At 41.6% G+C, this 21731-nt stretch overlaps 1 protein-coding gene across 2 annotated transcripts in view; it reads left to right on the plus strand.

Moving 5' to 3' along the window:
• The window catches only part of FAM3B (FAM3 metabolism regulating signaling molecule B), a 40736-nt gene that overhangs the window by 10821 nt on the left and 8184 nt on the right, over positions 1–21731 (plus strand). For both annotated transcript variants that reach the window (XM_004062833.4, XM_004062834.5), the window contains 5 exons: positions 10868–10991; positions 16983–17041; positions 18147–18197; positions 19479–19566; positions 21062–21194. In XM_004062833.4, coding sequence (XP_004062881.1) covers positions 10868–10991; positions 16983–17041; positions 18147–18197; positions 19479–19566; positions 21062–21194 — 455 coding nt within the window. The remainder of the gene's footprint in view (positions 1–10867; positions 10992–16982; positions 17042–18146; positions 18198–19478; positions 19567–21061; positions 21195–21731) is intronic.

The following is a 21731-nucleotide window of genomic DNA, read 5'->3' on the forward strand; positions in this document are numbered from 1 at the left end:
ATTTCCTGAAATTACTCTTGTGATTAATTTCTAGTTTCATACTGTCATGGTGGGGATCTTCTCTTTGCCTCGTTTGTGGTGTCTTCAGACCATTTGCTCACTTGTAATAGTTCAGCTGGCTTTACCACAAAGTAAAACTACCTTTTCTATCTTCCCTTGCTACCTCTTGTGCTAGGTTGCTGCCATACTGCTGTCCTAATGACCACACCCTCCAGGATGCAGAGGTGGTTTTATCTTTTAGGAACCATCAGGGCCATGGATGTGGCATGCCATCCACCTCTGTGAGTAAGCGCACCACACCTGTCAGCATGCACAGTGTGTCTGCATAGAGGCGCGAGTCCTCTTCGTCCTCCAGCTGAGAGGATTCTGTATCTAGTTTACTCCATGCAGCATCCTGATGATGACAAGAGGACCTGGAAGTGTTTCTGAGACACAGTTCATAAGTTTCTGACAGCAGGGCCTTGTTAAACGAACCATGGAGCTGTCTTGCTGAGAACAGCACTGCCCACGGGAAAGTGGACAGGTCTGTGCGCTTGTGAAGGGAACAGGTCACCTACACTAAAGGGGAGCGTGGGCTCCAGGGAGGATTCCTGAGTATTCCCATTCATGTATTCTCTCTGAATTGAGTACCCATACACAGGGTGTCTGCAAAGTTGGAAACCAGGACACACTTACTTTTAAACTGTTAGTTACATTTTCAAATGCTATATTCAACGTGTTTTCAGGCGAATACCTAAGTAAAGAGTATAATTATTAAATTGAAAAAAAGGTAGTAAAGACAGAGTGTCCAAAAATCTAGAAACACTGGAAAAAATAGTCCATTTATAGCACGTTTTCATGTGAGCAATTGGACATTTGCTTTAAATTTAGGTATCTGGAGACTGACCAAAAAAAAACATTAAGTTAATTATTTGAAAAGTTTCACCACTTTGGCCAGGCTGGTCTCAAACTCCTGACCTCAGGAGATCCATCCGCCTTGGCCTTCCAAAGTGCTGGAATTACAGGCATGAGCCACTGCGCCCGGCTGAGAATTTTTAAAAAGGGAGAAGCAACTGTAGGCTATTTGAGTGTTAACTGCTAAGAAGAATAAATTAAAACAGGGAGTGGGGCTAGGTGGTATTGGGGTGAGCTGGAGTGTTGAGATGAGACAGGGCAGGCAAGGAGGAAGGTCTGAAGGAGGGGAGCCAGCCTGCAGGGTTGGTGTGAGCACTCCCGGGAGAGCTCTGTGTTTTCACCTACTGGGGACGGAGGACTGTGGTCACCAAAAAAACCCAGACCACGTCCAGCTCGGCCCTGGCAGCTTGCTCTGATGTCACAGCACTTCTGTGTGCCCAGTTTTCTCCAGCAGGCCCTTCCAGCACCAGTGCTGTTCACCCTGGTCATGATAGCTTTTATCTTTAATTAATTCGTTGACAGCATGTGTTGATATATGTATACGTTGTGGAATGGCCGAATCAAGCCACTTAACATGCATCACCTCACATATTTAGCGTTTTTATGTGATGAAAACACTTCAAATCTACTCTCATGGTGATTTTCATGTATACAATACAGTAGTTCCCCCCACTTATCTGTGGTTTTGCTTTCTCTGATTTCACTTACCTTTGGCCATTCACAGTCCAAATATACTAAATGGAAAACTCCAGAAAAAAGCAATTTATATGTTTTAAATTGTGTGTCATTTTGATTAGTGTAATGTAATCTCACACCTTCTCGCCTTGTCCTGCCTCATCCCACGGGGGACGTGAATCCTCCCTTTGTCCAGCATCTCCATGCTGCACGCACTCCCTGCCTATTAGTCACTTAGGAGCCAGCCTGGTCATCAGATTGACTGTCACAGTATCTGTGTTCAAGTCACCTTTATTTTACTGAATAATGGCTCCAAAGAGCAAGAGTAGAGGTGCTGGCAACTTGGATATGCCAAAGAGAAGCCAGAAAGTGCTTTCTTTCTTTCTTCCTTTTTTTTTTTTTTTTTGAGATGAAGTCATGCTCTGTCATCCAAACTGGAGTGCAGTCACACCATCTTGGCTTACTGCAATCTCCGCCTCCCGGGTTCAAGCGATTCTCCTGCCTCAGCCTCCCAAGTAGCTGGGATTACAGGTGCTCACCACCACACCTGGCTAACTTTTGTATTTTTAGCAGTGACGGGGTTTTGCCATGTTGACCAGGCTGGTCTCGAACTCCTGACCTCAGGTGATCCTCCCACCTCAGCCTCCCAAACTGCTGGGATTATAGGCACGAGCCACCATGCCCAGCTGGAAGGTGCTTTCTTTAAGTGAAAAGGTGCAAGCTCTTGATTTCATAAGGAAAGAAAAAAATCATTTGCTGAATTTGCTAAGAATTTCAGTAAATACAGTAAGATATTTTGAGAGAGACCACATTCACATAACGTTATTAGAGTTAGTTGTTGTTAATTTCTTACTCCAACTAATTTATAAATTAAACTATATTGTTAATTGTTGTTAATCTCTTACTCTGCCTAATTTGTAAATTAAACTTTATCATAGTTATGTCTGTATAGGAAAAAAAAAACATAATACAGGTACAGCATCCCAAATCTGAAAACACACAATCTGAAATGCTTCAAAATCCAAAACTTTTTGAGCAGCAACATGACACTCCAAGGAAATATTCATCAGAGCGTTTTGGATTTTGGATTTTCAGGTTGGGGGATGTTCAACTGGTAAGTATAGTGCAAACATTCCAAGATCCAACAAAAATTTGTAATACTGCTGGTCCCAAGCATTTTGGATAAGGTATACCCAACTGGTATATATAGGGTTCTATACTATTTGTGGCTTCATGCATCCACTCGGCGTCTTGGAATGTACCCCTTGTGAATAACAGGAGGACCACTGTATATTGTTATTAACTGTAGTCACCATGATGTGCAATGGATCTCTTGAACTTATTCCTCCTGTGTAGCTGAAACTTTGTACATTTTGACCAACATCTTCCCAAACCCCTGAACCTCTGGCCACTGGTAAGTACCATTCTCCTCTCACCATCCTGCTCTTTGCTTCTATGAGTTCAACTTGTTTAGATTCCACATGTGGGTGAGAACACATGGTAGTTGTCTTCCTGTGGGTGTGTTATTTCTGTTAGCATAATGTCCTCCATGTTCATCTACGTTGTCACAAATGACAAGATTTCCTTCTCTTTTAGGCTGAATAGTATTCTATTGTGCACTCTGTTATACCACATTTTCCTTATTCATTCATTCATCGATGGGCACATAGGTTGATTCTGTATTTGGCTATTGTGAATAATGCTGCAGTGAACCTGGGAGTGCAGATCTCTCTTTGACATACTGATTTCATATCCTTTGGATGTATGCTCAGATGTGAGATTGCTTTATCATATATTCTACTTTTAATTATTTGAGGAATCTCCATACTGTTTTTCCATAATGGTTATACTAACCTACATTCCACCAATAGCATATAGGGTTTTCTTTGCTCCACATCTTCACCAACACTCATTATCTTCCCTGTTATTAGTAATAGCCATTCTAACAGGTGTGAGCTGATATCTCATCGTGCGTTTGTGTTGCCCTGATTATTAGTAATATTGAGCATGTTTTCATATACGTTTTAGTTATTTGTATGTCTTCTTTGGAAAAATCTTTATTCAAGTTCTTTATCCATTTTTCAATCAGGTTTTTTATTTGTTTTCTTGTTATTTGTTCTTTGGGTTCCTTGTATGTTTTGGATATTAATCACTTATCAGATTTACACTTTGCAAATATTTTCTCCCATTTTGTAGGTTGTCTCTTCACTCCACTGATTGTTTCCTTTGCTGTGCAGAAGCTTTTTGGTTTGATGTAATTCCCTTTGCCTATTTTTGCTTGTGTTGCCTGTGCTTTTAGGGCATATTCCCCAAATCATTGCCCAAACCAACATCATGGAGCTTTTCCCTTATATTTTACCTAGTAATTTCATGGTTTCAGGTTTTATGGTTAAGTCATTAATTTATTTTGAGTTGACTTTTTATGTGGTGTGAGATGAGGATCTAATTTCATTCTTCTGCATATGGATATCCAGTGTTCCCAATACCATTTATTGAAGAGACTGTCCTTTCTCCATCAACTTGAGTTGATGTTATGAAGTTAACTGTGAGCTTTTCATATGTGGTCTTTATTGTGTTAAGGAACATTCCTTTATCATGAAAGGATTTCAATTTTGTCAAATTCTTTTCTTGCTTCTGTTTTCTGTCTAAACCATATGACATTATCATACAGTTTTTGTCCTTCATTCTGTTGATGTGGTAATCACATTATTGATTTGTGTATGTTGAATCATACTTGCATCTGTCCTTGCAAGGACAGATCCCACTTGTTCATGGCAATTTCGTTTGGATATTTGGCCCTGCCCAAACCTCATTTGGAATTGTAATTCCCAGTGCTGGAGGTGGAGCCTGGAGGGAGGTATTTGGATGATGAGGGTGCATGCCTCATGGCTTGGTGCTGCCTTCACGATAGTGAGTTCTTGTGAGATCTGGTCATTTAAAAGTGTGTGGCATCTCCCCCTGCCGCTCTATCTCACTTGCTCCTGTTTTGACCATGTGACATGCCTGCTCCCCTTCACCTTCCACCATGATTGTGATTGTAAGCTTCCTGAGGCCTCCCTAGAAGTTAAGCAGATGCCAGTACCAAGCTTTCTTTAAAGCCTGCAGGACCATGAGCCAATTAAACCTCTTTATAAATTACTCAATCTTAGATATTTCTTTATAGCAATGCAAGAATGGACTAATACACACGGTGAATGATTTTTTTAATATCTTGTTGAATTCAGTTTGCTAGTATTAATATTTTGTTGAGGAATTTGGCATCTATGTTCATCCGGGATATTGACCTACACTTTTATTTTCTTGTAGTGCCCTTGTCTGGCTTTGGTATCAGGGTAATGCTGGCCTCATAAAGAGAGTTTGGAAGCATTCCCTCCTCTTCAATTTTTTGGAAGAGTTTGAAATTGATTGGTATTAGTTCTTTAATTGGTTGGTAAAATTCAGCCATGAAGCCATCTGGTCCTGGGATTTTTTTTGATGAGAGACTTTTTATTACTGACTTAGTCTCCTCACATTTATTGGTCTGTTCCTTTTTTTGGTGTATAATTGTCCACAATAGTCTCTTATGATACTTCAGTGTTTCTGTGGTATCAGTGGTGATGTCTGCTCTTTCATTACTGATTTTATTTGTCTTCTCTTTCTTTTTTTCTCAGTCTAGCTAAGAGTTTGTCAATTTTATCTCTTTTCAAAAAACCAAGTCTGTTTTTTTGACCTTTTCTATTGTTTTTCTAGTCTCCATTTCATGTACTTCTATTATGATTATTGTCATTTTTTTCATTCTGCTAACTTTGGGCTTAGTTTGTTCTTCATTTTCTATTTTCTTGATGTATAACCTTAGGTTGTTTATGTGAGACCTTTTTTTAATGTACGCATTTATTACCATAAACTCCTCTGTTAGAACTGTTTTGCTGTATCTCATAAGTTTTGATATGTTGTGTTTCTGGTTTTTTTTTGGTCTCAAGATAGTTTTTAATCTCCCTTTTAATTTCTTCTTTGATCCATTGGCCATTCAGAAGCCAGTGTTGTTTGATTTCTACATATTTTTGAATTTTCTGAAATTACTTTTTGATATGGCTTGAATCTGTGTCCTCACCAAATCTCATGTTGAATTGTAATCCTCAATGCTGGAGATGGGGCCTGGTGAAATGTGACTGGATCATGGGAGTGGATTTCTTATGAATGGTTTAGCACCATCTTCTTGGTGCTGTTCTCATGATAATGAGTGAGTTCTCATGAGATCTTGTTGTTCAAAAATGTGTGGTACCTCCCTCTTCTCTCTCTTGCTTCTGCTCTGGCCATGTGATATGCCTGCTACCCCTTTGGCTTCTGCCATGATTGTAAGTTTCCTGGGGCCTCCCCAGAAGCTGAGAAGATGCCAGCATTATACTTCTTGTACAGCCTGTGGAACCGTGAGACAATTAAAACCCTTTTCTTTCTAAATTACCCAGTCTCAGATATTTCTTTCTGGCAGTGCAAGAATGGACTAATACAGAACATTGGTACATAGGAGTGGAGCATTGCTATAAAGATATATGAAAATAAGGAAGCAGCTTTGGAACTGGGTAACAGGCAGAGGTTGGAGAGTTTGGAGGCTCAGAAGACAAGAAGATGAGGGAAAGTTTGGAACTTCCTGGAGACTAGTTGAATGTTTGTGACCAAAATGCTGATAATGAGATGGATGGTGAAGGCCAGGTTGGTGAAGTCTCAGATGGAAATGAGGAACTTATTGGGAAATGGAGCAAAGGTCACTTTATTATACCTTAGCAAAGAGCTTGGCTGCATTGTGCCCCTGACCTAGGAATCTGTGGAACTCTGACCTTGAGAGTGATCATTTAGGGTATCTGATGGAATAAATTTCTAAGCAGCAAAGCATTTAAGATATGGCCTGGCTGCTTCTAATAACCTGCACTTATAAGTGTGAGCAAAGAAATGACCTAAAGTTGGAACTTATATTTAAAGGGAAGCAGAGCATAAAAGTTTGGAAAATGTGCAGCCTGGCCATGTGGTAGAAAAGAAAAGCCTATTTTCACAGGAGGAATTCAAGCAGGCTCCAGAAATTTGCATAAGTAAAAAGAAGCCAAGTGCTATTAGCCAAGACAATGGGAAAAAGGCTCCAAAGGCATTTCAAAGACCTTTGCAGCAGCCCCTCTTGTCACACAGGCCCAGAGGCTTAAGAATACAGAATGGTTTCATGGGTCAGCCCCAGGGCCCCACTAACCTGTTCAGCTTCTAGACACTGTTCCGTGCATCTCAGCAGCTCTAGTTTCAGCCATGGCTCAAAGGGGCCCAGGTATAGCTCAAGCTGCTGCTTCAGAGGGTGCAGGCCATAAGCCTGGGGGGTATTCACATGATATTAAGCCTGCAGGTGCACAGAATGCAAGAGTTAATGCTTGGGAGGCTCCACCTAGATTTCAGAGACTATATGGGAAATCCTGAGTGCTCAAGCAGAAGCTGCTGCTGGGGCAGAACCTCTACTAGAACAGTGCAAAGGGGGAAATGTGGGGTTTGAGCCTTCACACTAGTCCCCACTGGAGCACTGCCTAGTGGATCTGTGGGAAGAGGGCCACCATCCTCCAGACCCCAGAGGGGCAGATCCTGGCAGCTTGCACCCTCAGCATGGAAAAGCCACAGAAACTTAATGCCAGTTTGTGAGAGCAGCCTCAGGGACTGAGCCTTGCAAAGCCACTGGGGTGGAACCAGCTGCCCAAGGCCTTGAGAGTCCACCCCTCACACCAGTGTATGCTGGATGTGAGACATGGAGTCAAAGGAGATTGTTTTGGAGTTTTAAGATTTGATAACTGCCCTGCTGGGTTTTGGACTCGTGTGGGGCCTGTAGCCTCTTTCTTTTGGCTGATTTTTTCCCTTTTAAAATGGAAATATTTTACCCACTGCTTGTACCTCCATTGTGTCTTGGAAGTAAATAACTTCTTTTTGATTTTACAGGCTTGTAGGTGGAAGAGATTTGCCTTGTCTCAGATGAGGCTTGGGACTTTGGACTTTTGAGTTAATGCTGGAGTGATTTTGGACTTTGGGGGACTATTGGGAAGGCATCATTGTATTTTGCAATGTGAGAAGGACAAGATATTTGGGGGACCAGGGGCAAAATGATGTGATTTGGATTTGTGTCCCCAACAAAATCTCATGTCAAATTTTAATCCCTGTTGTTGGAGGTGGGGCATGGTGGGAGGTGTTTGGATCACGGGAGTGGATTCCTCATGAGTGGTTTAGCACCATCCCCTTGATGCAGTGCTCATAATAGTGAATTTTCATGAGATGTGGTTGTTTAAAAGTGTGTGGCACCTCCTTCCCACCCTCACTCTCTATTGCTCCTGCTCTGGCCATGCTCCCACTTTGCCTTCCACCATGATTGTAAGTTTCCTGAGGCCTCCCCAGAAGCTAAGCAGATGCTAGCACCATGCTTCCTTTACAGCCTGCAGAACCATGAGCCAATTAAATCTCTTTTCTTTATAAATTACCCGGTCTCAGGTATTTCTTTACAGCAATGGGATAACAGCCTAATATACTTCTATTATTGATTTCTAGTTTCATACCATGGTAGTAGGAAAAGATACTTGATGCAATTTCAGTCTTCTTACATTTATTAAGTTTTGTTTTGTGACCTAACACAGGGTCTGTCCTGGAAGACATTCCATGTGTGCTTGAGAAGAATGGATATTTTGTTGCTGCTGGATGGAATGCTCTGTATGTCTATTAGATGCTTTTGGTGTAAAGAGCAATTCAAGTCTCCTCTACCGAGTGTTGATGTCCCACCAGTATTTATATGTTGAAACCTCATTACTCATCTGACAGTATTAAGAGGTAGGGCCTTTTGGAAAGTAAGACATGAAGACTTATGAATGGGATTAGAGCCTCCACGAATGGTATTAGCACCCTTATAAAAGAGATTGAAGGGGGCATGTTTGCCCCTTTCCACCATGTCAGGACGCAGCAACAAGGTGCAATCTATGAGAAATGGGCCCTCATCAGACACTGTATCTGCTAGCACCCTGACCTTGGATTTCCCAGCCTCTAGAAGTTTAAGAAATAGGCCAGGCATGGGGGCTCACATCTGTAATCCCAGCACTTTGGGAGGCCGAGGTGGGTGGATCACCTGAGGTCAAGAGTTCAAGACCAGCCTGGCCAACATGGCAAAACCCCATCTCTACTAAAAATACAAAAATTAGCCAGATGTGGTGGTGCATGCCTATAGTCCCAGCTACTTGGGAGGGTGAGGCAGGAGAATCGCTTGAACCTGAGAGGCGGAGGTTGCAGTGAGCTGAGATCACACCACTACACTCCAGCCTGGGTGACAGAGTGAGACTCCATCTCAAAAGAAACAAGAAGTTTAAGAAATAAATTTGTGTTATTTACAAATTGCCTAGCCTAAGGTATTTTTTTAAAACAGCCTGAACAGACTAAGACAAAATTTAATTTTTAAAAAATTTTCTGCCTCACTTATCTGTCTATTGTTGAAAGTGGGGTATTGACATTCACTACTATTATTGTATTACAGTTTATCTCTGCCTTCAGATCTCTTAATTTTTGCATTTAGGTGCTCTGATGTTTGGTACATACATACACACACACAATTGTTATGTCTTCTTGATGAATTCACTCCTTTATTATCATATAATTACCATCTTTGTCTTTTTTAAAAGTTTGACTTAAAGTCTATTTAAACTGATGTAAATATAGCTATCCCTGCTCTCTTTTGGTTTCCATTTGCATGGAGTATTTTTTCCATCCTTTCACTTTCAACCTATACATTCTTTTAAAGGTAAAGTGAGTCTCCTATAGGCAACATATAGTTGGGTCTTGTTTTTTGTGTTTGTTTTTAAATCTGTCGAGCTAATCTGTGTCTTTTGATTACAGAATTTAATTCATTTACATTTGTGGTAATTATTGACAGATAAGGCTTTACTACTTCCATTTTGTTCATTATTTCCTGGTTGTTTTGTAGGTCCTTTTTTCCTTTCTTCCTGTCTTGCTGTCTTTGTTTCTGATTATATGATTTTCTATAGTGGTATACTTTGATTCTTTACTTGTGATATTTTATGTATAATCTACCATTTTGCTGACTATACTTCTTAGTTTAAGGTGCTAAGAATACAGTAATTCATAAAATAGAGCCAAGTCTCTACTCAAACTTAAGGTGAGAGAGTGAGAGAGTGCTTTCTGAATTCCTTTCTGCAGACTTAGGATTTAAATCTGAAGTGAGCACAGCCCTGTGTGTTCTATGGGTGATGACAGACAACTACTCGGGGATCTGAGTGGGATCAGTAGTGACACAGTGAAAGATGTGTGAGGGCTGTGGGGGCATGGGAGCCTCAGGGGTGTTCAGGGCCAGGTGGGCTCCTCGCATTCCAGCCTCAGGTCCTTCAATCCTCCCAAATTGCTGACCCCTGTGAAATAAGGATGCTGATGCTAGGAGAGATATCTCCAGGATCTGACATCATAGCATCCTGGGCAAAAAGCTCAGTTCCTCACACTCAAGTGAAAGGAGAGTGGGTCAGCTGTGGTGGTCAGGTGTATGTTGTATAGAGTGTATGTGTGTCTGTGTGTGATATGGTATGTGTTGGGGGAGGGGATGTGTGTGGGAGTGGTGTGGTGCGTGTGTGTACATGTATGGTGTATGGTGTATGGTACATGCATGTGTGTGTGGTGAGTACATGGTGTGTGTGTGAGATGTGCAGTATGTTGTATGTTGTGTGTGAATGTGTGCTGTATATGGTGTGTGTGTGTGTGTGATACATCATGTGGTGTGTGTGCATGAATGTGTGGTGTGGGTGTCAGTGTGTTGAGCATGTGGTGTGTTGTATGATATGTATGGTGTGTATGTTTATAGTGTATGTGGCATGTTGTGTGATGTGTGTGTGTTTAGGGTGTCTAAGGCTGTGTAGATGCAGAAGCTTTATAGATGCTCCACAGATGGCTGTCTTTGCTCACCAGCTCTCTTAGACCCCTGTAATCTTTCTTTTATTGTATTGCAAATTACATTGCCCACCAAGAATGTCACAATGGGCAGCCATGGGCAGTGATTCCCGGCCCTTATGAAATTGTTACGCCTACTCAGTACCCCTCTCCTTCTTTGCTTATTTGTCACTTTAAAATGAAATCAGATTCAGTGAGCTTTGTGTCTTTAGGGGAATTCTCAGTGAAGTCTGGAAACCCTCCCCCTCAGGTTTTCCGACCACTGCTTGGAGTTTCTGGTATGAAGTGCTGGTGTTCTCCGCCAAGCAGCAGGTGCATCTGTAAATTACTGTGGGATGTTAACGGCTATATACTTTCTTATTCATTACAGCTCCAGTCCCCAAAAGGCAAAAATGTGACCACTGGACTCCCTGCCCATCTAACACCTATGCCTACAGGTTACTCAGTGGAGGTGGCAGAAGCAAGTACGCCAAAATCTGCTTTGAGGATAACCTGTAAGTACCAGCGTTTAGAAGGAAAATAAAGCAATCCTACTGATTCTTGCCCCTTCCCTGAGGCTGACCAAGCAGCAGTTCTGCCCACAGGAGAGAACCATATGTCGTTGGTCTCAGGCAAAAGGCTGAGAGCATCCAAGTGGAAATGAGAAAGCTCCGCTGTATTCACCAGGGAAGGAGCTGATTGTCTCTAATGGCTGTATGTGTCTTGTGTTTAATGGTTTTACGGTTTCATTTGACTGCAGTTGTACTTAGGATTTAAATCTGAAGTGAGCAGAGCCCTGTGGGTTCTATGGGTGATGATAGACAACTACTCTGGGATCTGAGTAGGGATCAGTATTGATGCAGTGAAAGGTGTGTGGGAGACGTGGGGGCATGAGAGCCTCAGGGGTGTTCGGGGCCAGATGGGCTCTGAACAAAGTTAGACTACTTTAAAAAGCGAAGTTAGACTACTTTACTTTGAATATGTGGCAAAGTCCTTCAAAGTCATGGGAACATGAAAACTCAGCCGATAGTTTCTTAGTTTTATTTTATGATCCTCACCCTCCTGGATTAAAGCAGGTGTTGTTTCTGTTTGCAGTCCATACTTTACACTTCTTCAATATTTTGGGAAAATCCATATAGGATTGATATTATTTCTTCTTTAAATATTTGGTGTGATTTCCCAACAAAGTCATCCTGGCCTGGAGGGGTTTGTTTTGAGGTTTTTAACTGCAAATTTAATTGATGTAATAAGTACAGCACTACTTAAGTTATCTGTTTCTTCTTGAGTGGGCCCCATTTTTATTTTTTTATTATTTATTTATTTTTTTTTTTAGTGCTTCCTTGATTTACAGCATAGCTAAACTCAGCCAAGTCTTTCTTTGTTCAGACTGCAATCAGCCATTTCTCTAAAGAGAGAGTTCCTTAATGGGATGTGGTATTTAGAAACCAAGATCTAGACACTCATGGGCCCTTGATAGGGTTCCTCCTAAGCACTTTTAGTGGACAGAACCAAGCAATGCATTTGTTTCTAAATCATGAATTTACATTAGCATTTACCATTCAAATTCAACGGTGCAGGAGTCTTACCCCCTTAAGTTCTTCGATTTTACATTTTAACTCTTCCCTTACACTGAGAATCTTGGTTCCTAGTACTATTAACCTTTGCCTTCAAATTACAATACCAAGACTACTAACAATACAACTACTGAGTGAAGTTAAAAAATGTTGTTTGCCGTTCCTTTTAGATTTAAAAATATTTTATTAGTGGTATAAAGAGTCAGATGTCTATATTAATCAAGGCTCTCCAGAGAGACAGAGCCAATGGCAGTGGGAGGTAAGAAGAGAAAGGAAAGAGTGGATTTATTTATTAGAGAAATTGGCTCATGCAATTATGGAGGCCAAGAGGTCCCACGACAGGCCATCTGCAAGCTGGAGACCTTGAGATGCTGGTAACATGGCTGAGTCCAAGTACTAAAGCCTCAGAACCAGAGAGGCAGATGGTATAATTCTCAGTTTGAGAATCAATAGGAGATGGGAGGTCTGCTGGTATCAGTCTTGGAGTCTAAAGGCTGGGGAGCCTGAAGTTCTCATGTTCAAGGTAGGAGAAGTAGAAGGGTGTCCCAGTTCCAGCAGAAAGAGAGAGAGAGGCAAAAGGGGACTGAAGTTGTCTTTTTTTTTTTTTTTTTGAGACAGAGTCTCACTCTGTCACCAGGCTGGAGTGCAGTGGCGCCATCTCGGCTCACTGCAACCTCCGCCTTCCAGGTTCAAGCGCTTCTCCTGCCTCAGCCTCCTGAGTAGCTGAGGCTACAGGCGCACACCACCATGCTCAGCTAATTTTTGTATTTTTAGTAGAGACAGGCTTTCACCATGTTGGCCAGGATGGTCTCGATCTCTTGACCTCATGATCTGCCTGCCTCAGCCTCCCAAAGTGCTGGGATTACAGGTGTGAGCCACCACACCCAGCCAAAGTTGTCCTTTTATAAGGAACCCACCCACTCCTGTGATAACAGCATTAATCCATTCAGGAGGGCAGAGTCCTCATGGCCTAATCACCTCCTAAAGGTCCCACCTCTTAATACTATTTCCACGTGAGTTTGAGAGGTGACAAACATTCAACTCATAGCAATGACCAAAGTCATATGAAATAGTTACTTTCCCTGTAGTTATTTTACATTGGATTAATTTCCATTTGCTTTCAATGCTAGGTTTGTTTTTCTTTGGGTTTCATTTAATTTTTGAATATATATTTATGTGGTTCAGAAATCAACATTATGTTTGAATATTACATGTCCCAAAAAAGGAGGCTCAGAGAAATCTTCCCTGTATTCTCCACCTTTTCTCCCCACCTCTTGTTCCCATCTCCATTAATTTTTTAATTAGTTTTTGGTTTATTCTTCCAGTATTTCTTAATGGCAAAAAAAAGCTATATATATATATATATATATATATATATATATATAATTAATACATACCTATGTATATTTTTATATACAGGTGTATATGTGCATGTATACATGTGAATATATGTAATGTGTGTATGATATGTGTGCATATGTGTATATACACATGTATACACATATACACTCATATGTACACACACATCTATACCCTTTCTTACATAAAAGATGGTAAACTCTATACACAGTTATGACCTTGGCTTTCTTCACTTAACAGTTAATAGACATTACTCCATATCAGTACATCAGGCTTTTCCTCATTTCTTTTATTGATATGTGGTATTCCATAGCACGGATGTGTCGTAGTTTATTCAACTAGTTCTGCACTGATAGGCATTTCTGATGTTTGATATCTTTTGGTATTACCAGTAATGCTGCAATGAATAACCTTATGAATATATCATTTTGTAATAAATTACGATAAGGTGAACAGTTGTGTAACCACCATCCTGGCTAAGAAATAGACTATCACTAGCACCCCATAAGCCCTCTGTGTACCCCTTCTGAAATGCAGCTTCCTCTTTCCTTCCTGCCCAATGGTAACCTGGATTTTTTTTGGTGGTGATTTATTTCCTCACTTTTCTTGGTAGTTTTACTGCCTAAGCATGCATTGCAACATACTGTTATTTAATTCAACACTTGTTTAATGTTGTCTGTTTTGGACTTTGTATAAATGGAATCATAAACCAAATACTCTTTTGTGTCTGAGATTTATCCTTCATGTTGGATGTAGCTGTTGTTCTTAGATGTTCACTGCTGTATGATACTGCATTGCATGAATATGTTACAGTTATCCATTCTATTGCTGAATGACATTTGAGTCATTCCCAGTTTGGGGTTATTATGAACAGTGCTGTTTATGTCTCTTGGTGCACATGCACATACATTTCTGTTGAGTGTTTTTTTGAAGAAGGATTCTCACAACTAGCCTCAAATTCAGTGATACTCTAGAAAAACTCCTAAGACCCAGTAACAGGTTACACTTATAGGTAAGGTTTCTTACAGCAAAAGACACAGAGCAAACCCTGCTGCATGTTCTGCTGATGGTGAATTCTTCCAGTTTATGTTTCTCTGAAATATCTTTACTTCACCTTAATTCCTGAAAAATAGTGTGGTCTGCTGATAGTGAATCCTTCCAGTTTATGTTTCTCTGAAATATCTTTATTTCATCTTTGTTCCTGAAAAATACTTTTGTAGGCTGTCTTAGCCATTATTTTCTTTCAGCATATTCAAGGTACTATTCCACTGTCTTCTAGGTTCTATATTTTCCTTTTGAGAAGTCAGCTGACAGTCTTATTGTTGCTGCTGTGAAAGTAACTGCCCATTGCCCTCGTTCCCGTCACCTTAGAGATTCCTTGTCTGGTTTTCAACATTTGTACCCCAATGTGTCTTTTGTTGTTTTATCTTCTTTGGAGTTTTTTTGAGTTTCTTAAATATGTAGGTATTGAAGTCCTTCATCAAATTTAACAAATTCTCTGCTCTTGTATCTTCTGCCCATTCACTTTCTCCTCTTCTTCTGAGATTCTTAATGAAACATATGTTAGACCTTATCACTACTATAGTCTCTAGAGCCTATAGTCTACTTTGTATTTTCCATTTGTTTACCTCTCTGCTCTTTATCGTGGACAGAGTTGTTTTCCATTCACTAATTCTCTCACCCACTGTACCTAATCTGCTGTCAAACCCATTCAATCACTACTGATTTTAGGTTACTATATTATCTTAGTTTCAGAAATTCATTCCGGTTCTTTTTAAAATCAGCATGTCAGTTTTGGTACTTTTCAGTTCTGAAATTTTTAATTTTATCAACTATGTTTTTGAATACATTATAGTTAAAGTCTGAGTTGGATAACTCTAGCATTTAGAGTGCCTGTGAGTCTGTCACTATTATCTACTGTTTTCTGCTGGTTCCATTGGCTCTTGTGTGTGTTGGCTTTTTTCCTCACGTGTCAGGTTTCATTTGATCCTGCACCTGTTTTTTAAAAAAATTGAGGCATGGGATGATATCTTCTTCTGAGGAATTATCTTTGCTTCTCCCAGGGACCTGGAACCTTTAGCAGAACAGGATGACCTGAATAAGTGTTAAAGATTTTCTGGGCCACCTAGTTGACTAAAAACTAGGCTGAAGTTTATACAAGCTCTGGTTTTTTTCTGGTTTGCTCTCACTTTCAGGATTCAACCCTTTGTGACCCCAGCCCAAATAAGATGTGGGAGATTTAACATGGCCCTGACCCTGGCTTCCAACTTCTGTTCCCTTGGCTCACATGGTTGTCAGAAGGGCTGTTCACTTCCTTACACACCTTTTCTGGAATCAGCAAATTCTCCTTGGTTAAAAGTAGCTTTTAAATGCTGGACTTACCAACCTGAAATTTAGTCTTCTCCCAGATCTTGGCCTGGGAAATTCTTAACTACCTTATTTGGTCTCTAACGTATACAACCAGATCTTTAACAACAACAGCAACAACAAAACTTGCCTCATGTTTTCTGCTTTTCTCTATGAGAAAGTCGGTTTAGATTAGCCAATTTTCTATTATCAGAAATTTCTTTCTGCTTCAAGTTATTATGGAATAGTCTCTAAACCTGTCAAAAAGCACTAAGCCTAGAAAACTCATAGGGGAGTTTAGGTAAAGGTGTCAAAACAAAATATTAAAGTTCCGTGTTCGCTATTCCAAAGCATGGAAAAAGGAGGAAGCCTTCCAAATTATTTTCATAAAGCTAACATGTCATTGATTCTGACTCTTGACAATGGGAACATGCACATATACAACATGCACACACACAATTTCTGTGATCTTCAGCAATAATTACCATCTCCAGGAAAGTCATTTAGTCTTTCTGATTTTAGGGCACAATCCTCTTGAATTTGGCATTTCATATTCTACAATTTAAAGTTTAAAAATTAAGTGACATACTCAGGCACGGTGACTCATGTCTATAATCCCAGCACTTTGGGAGGCTGAGGCGGGCAGATCACTTGAGCCCAAGAGTTCAAGAGCGCCCTGAGCAGCATGACAAAACTCCGTCTCTACAAAAAAATTTTAAAAATTAGCCTGTTGTAGTGGTGCACGCTTGTACTTCCAGCTACTTGGGAGGCTGAGACGGAAGGATTGCTTGAGCCCGAGAGGCAGAGGTTGCAGTGAGCCACGATTGCACAACTGCACTCCAGCCTGGGTGACAGAGTGAGACCCTGTCTCAATAAATAAATAGATAATAAATTAACAATAAAGTGCATCTGTGAAGAGCCTGAGCTAAATAAATGTTAGTTTTTCTTCCCCCTAGCCATTTGTCTAAACTATAAGATTGAATGCAGTGTCCAGGTCCCCTGAGAGTCCAGGTCCCCTGAGGGACTGAGTCTGTAGACACTGAGAATAGATGTGTGTGGATGAACATGGGGGTGGCATTCTCGGGAGCTGCACCAACGCGAATGCAGACCTTCAAGGAAAAGGTGGGAGACAGCAGATGAGACCGACATTCGGTCAGGCGAAGACTTCGCGGAGTCGGGAGAGTCGCACGCCTCTTGGTACTTGACTAATGCTTAGCTCCATTTCAGGCTTATGGGAGAACAGCTGGGAAATGTTGCCAGAGGAATAAACATTGCCATTGTCAACTGTAAGTTACTAAACATTTTCTTTAAACTTCTCTAAAAGCTCTCTGGTCAGATTTTCAAAGGTACCTTGGGTTTTCGAGACTTTTGCACATGATTTAGTCTAGGTTTGTATTTTAATGCGTTTTAAGATTATATATTCAATTATTTTTACAAGTCTCACTTCACAGATTATTTGTGGTTCTAACAACAAATAAACAACTGAAAACCAAATATAGACTTTATTTTAAAAAAAGGAAAAAACAGAGGGATAGGCCAAAGGTAGGGTTAAAACCAGAAGGGCCGCCAAGGGGGTGCAGCCTGTGGTCCTGGACTGAGCCTCTCATTTGCTCCTAGAGTCCCAGTGTCTGCTCAGGGGCTGACACCATAGACCGTCTCATCCTTCTGTGTGATAAAAGCCACTGCAACCTCATGGGAAACAAAACTTGGCCTTTCTCTTAGGTCTGGAATAAAGCTCTCTCACAGTTGCCATTGAGGGGCCCAGAGGAGAAGGAAAGGGTTTCCCACAACGTCCCTGTGAGTGAGTGGGCAGCATAGCCCCGACACATGAGGGCTGTGGAAGTGAAGATAAAATGCTCCTAGTCTGATAGCCCTGAAGGAGACTGTAAAGTAGGAAGTGGGCAGGCTGAGGGGGCTCTGGTGTTTCTGTGGGGTGAGGAGGTTGGGCCTGGCTGAGGGGGCTCTGGTGTTTCTGTGGGAAGAGGCGGGTGGGCCTGGCTGAGGGGGCTTTGGTGTTTCTGTGTGAAGAGGTGGTTGGGCCTGGCTGAGGGGGCTCTGGTGTTTCTGTGGGATGAGGTGGGTGGGCCTGAGTGAGGGGTCTCTGGTGTTTCTGTGGGATGAGTTGGGTAGGGGAGGTATTAGTGTTCCATCAGGTGTAACCCAAAGCAAACTGGAAGAAAGTTCTAGCACAGCTTCCAGCACTTTCCTTTGACCTGGTTTTGGGGACTCTCCTCAAGGGGCCCGCCCTGTCTCTGCAGGCTGGGTTGTTACATCAGTGGTGTTTGCTGGAGATAGACAGGGAAGAAATATTTCCTTCCCCAGGCCCTGGTGCCACAAGTGCGCCCTGGTTCTGTGAACTTCCTTTTAAAATACTATCTCTTTTATTTTCAGATGTAACTGGGAATGTGACAGCAACACGATGTTTTGATATGTATGAAGGCGGTAAGAAAATTTTTTCTGTTAAAATTCAAATGAATTTTAAACAGAAAATTAAGATTAAAAAGCACAAAGAAAAATGTCAACCATTTTTATTTTGTCTACTAGAAAAACGCCAGCAGCTCTCCTGAGTAATCTAGAGTGGTCTTATGTAGATCCTCTTAAACTCTAATTGAATTCATAGAACATTTGAAGGCATCATCTAGAAATGTCTTTACTTCTGTTAGTTTTCCTCAGTCTTTCTCTTTTTAGCTCTCATGATATAATAAGAAAGAGAAAACGCCTTTTTTTAAAAAAAAAAAAGCCAAATACATTATATGTAAAATAAAGCCACCAGCATCCAGCCCTAAATATCATCATCCTTTGAAAGCTGTCACGATTACTCCTGGTGACTCACAGTGCTCTGCTGGGCTCAGGGCAAGCATTCCCGGAACCCACGGGTGCCCAGTCTTTCTCGATGGTCTCTCCTTTCTAGGCACTGACTCTTGACTACAGTTGTTGGCCAGGATATACTATCCCCTCTTATTTTTATATATCAATGAGACTTTCAAAAACAAGTTTTTATAAAGATAGTGAAGATGAAGAACAGAAAACGCCTGCACCCACCCAATAAGAAGGACACAGTTGTACTCTGCAGTTAAGCTAAGCAGAACAGTAAATAATGAGCCGCAGCGGTGAGTAACAGGGTTTGAGGTTTACCTTTATTTTATAAGGCATAGATAAGTCTCTTGGCACAGACTTGCCCACGGTCCACATGTCTCGTATTTGAGTTCTGTGGGAGTCTCTCTCCTGCACACGTCGGTGTGTTTGCAAGGCCACTCTGCTCAGTGGTCATGGTGTGGGTGTGGCCCTTTATCAGTGACTGCAGAGAACACTCCACCTGTGCCACACAGGCTGCTGCTTGTTAAGAGTTTGGTTAATAGAATCTTTATGATCTCATTTCTAAGGAGGGTTTTTTTTTTCTACCAGGGGCTCCACTTCTCTTGTTTGTTGGTCAAAAAAGCTCCTTATCTTGACCCCCTTTCACTACCGCCCTGAACACCTATGGCAAGTGTTAGGTTCTTTTCCTTCTACGCTGTGCCACTCACCTCAGATAGTCCCTATGGTACCCCATGAATGTTCACGCGTCCAGAGCTAGCACACCATCTGCAGGGTTGAGCAGCGAGCGCTGGGACCCCCAAGGATTCAGAGTGGACACAGAATGCAGGTGCAGGAGGAAGCCCAGCACCCAAGGCAGAGCCTCAGTGAACAGCAAAGACCCTAAAACTGACTTGCATCCCCCAATAGATAACTCTGGACCGATGACAAAGTTTATTCAGAGTGCTGCTCCAAAATCCCTGCTCTTCATGGTGACCTATGACGACGGAAGCACAAGGTGAGTGGGTGTAGGTCTGTCACAGTGGTGGGCAAGAGAAGCCAGCTGGGGCAGAGGCTGCCAGGGTCTCTCAGTGACAACCTCTGGGGACAAGCAGAAAGTCGAGGAGCAAAGTACTTCTCTAAGGAAAAAGAATGAAAGATCATGACAAAATAGATGGCATTTCTTTAAAAAAAAATTAAATCACTAACCACAGAAGTACTAGAACCTAAATCAAAGGAGTATTTCAAGGAATCAAGACAAAGCCACTGTTGACCATAATTAGGACAGAAAAACCAACCTCCGGACAGAAAGCCTAAACCCAGGGTGGCATTAATAGTTACAGCAATGTGAAAGGAAATTGAGATAATTTCCCTATAGAAAGAGGAAAAGAGGCTGGGCGCAGTGGCTCACACCTGTAATCCTAGCACTTGGGAGGCCGAAGCAGGTGGATCACGAGGTCAAGGGTTCGAGACCATCTTGGCCAATATGGTGAAACCTTGTCTCTACTAAAAATTAAAAAATTAGCCAGGCATGGTGGCATGCACCTGTAGTCCCAGCTACTCAGGAGGCTGAGGCGGGAGAATCGCTTGAACCCAGGAGGCGGAAGTTGCAGTGAGCCAAGATTGCACCACTGCACTCCAGCCCGGTGACAGAGTGAGACTGTCTCAAAAAAAAAAAAAAAAAAAAAAAAGAGGAAAAGAATAAAGAAATACACACATACACTTTCAATACTGTACTAGAAGTGGATGTAGCTCAGTGCCTCTCAGAGTGTGTCCTACTAAGTAAACCAAACCTGTGTCTTTGCTGCAGAATGTCTAAAAACCTTCAAAGTGCTTATTTGTGTGGTGAATTTCCCAGACAGGGCTACTGACCACAGCATTTCCCAAATTTATCAGATTCCTTTTTTCATGGAGCATCTTACCAAACTGAAGTTCCTTGGCACATACGTTGAAAAATTCTGACTTAACTCACTTAGAACAATCTAAACTTAACTGTTTACTTTCCTGTCTACCCTCCTGTCACTTCCTCTAAATCTTAATGTTTGCAGTGGCAGTATCGTTTTACATTTCTTTTTCCTTTTTGATGTGGACTTTTCTGATTATGAAAAGGGGGCAGTTTTGGCATTTGCTTTCATCTTTCAGCAACTTCTCTCCGCCTTATTTTGTGGTCACTAAACAAGGGGCAGAGCAATAGCCAAAAATTGTGTTGGCTGTGTGTGAGCCTGAGATTGAACCCCAAAGCACAAGGGCTTTCCAGAATTGAGAAGTAGAATTCTGTGCCCCAAACTGGGGCCTAAAATGGCTCTGGATGTCCAATGGTTAACTAGAAATGTGACATTCTCAAGAAGCATGTGTGCCTCTTAGCTGCCACTGTGTGTCATGCACTGCAGCAGGAGATGAATGTGTTTAGAAACCTCCATCCAAGGACGCACAGCGTAACACATCCAGAGCAGAGCTCCACTCCTCTCCACGTCTCCCTGAGATGCTCACATGCTTTTCCCTTTGTCCTGCAGACTGAATAACGATGCCAAGAATGCCATAGAAGCACTTGGAAGTAAAGAAATCAGGAACATGAAATTCAGGTCTAGCTGGGTATTTATTGCAGCAAAAGGCTTGGAACTCCCTTCCGAAATTCAGAGAGAAAAGGTGAGTGGTTTTAAAATGTCCCTTCCCACCAATGGTGAGTATAGTAAATGCTGTGACTTGAAAACGTTCCTGGTGGGTTATAACTCCGTCTCCAAACATAAGAGTTTTGTCAGCTGTTCCCATGAGATCAGCATTAGATCCAGACAGAAGTTTCAAACTTCTCCAATCTCTTTCAAAGTAGAAAATTCTGAATGGGCTGTTGGTATTGGTTTTTCACCATGCTGCAGCCAACATGGTCTGTCCTGGGCCTCTCCTTCCTTGGGCAGGAGGTTTACCTCCCCAAGCTCCTGCTATGGGGAAAGTAAGAGAGCTCACCTCTTAGGATGCCTGAGAGCATGAACAGACATGGTGAATGCAAAACACTCCAAACAGGCTGGACACCAAATCAACACTGCACAAATCTGGCTTCCATTGCTGCTGCTGCTGCTGTACTAACTGGGCACGTGATTGATTCTAAGTCCCTCCCTTTATGGCCTTTATTTATCAAAGAGAAGTAAAGAGCAAAAGAATGGCGTTCTCACTTATTAACCACTAAGT

Source organism: Gorilla gorilla, chromosome 22 (assembly GCF_029281585.2).
Source record: "Gorilla gorilla gorilla isolate KB3781 chromosome 22, NHGRI_mGorGor1-v2.1_pri, whole genome shotgun sequence".
In the NCBI taxonomy this organism is placed as follows: Eukaryota; Metazoa; Chordata; class Mammalia; order Primates; family Hominidae; genus Gorilla; species Gorilla gorilla.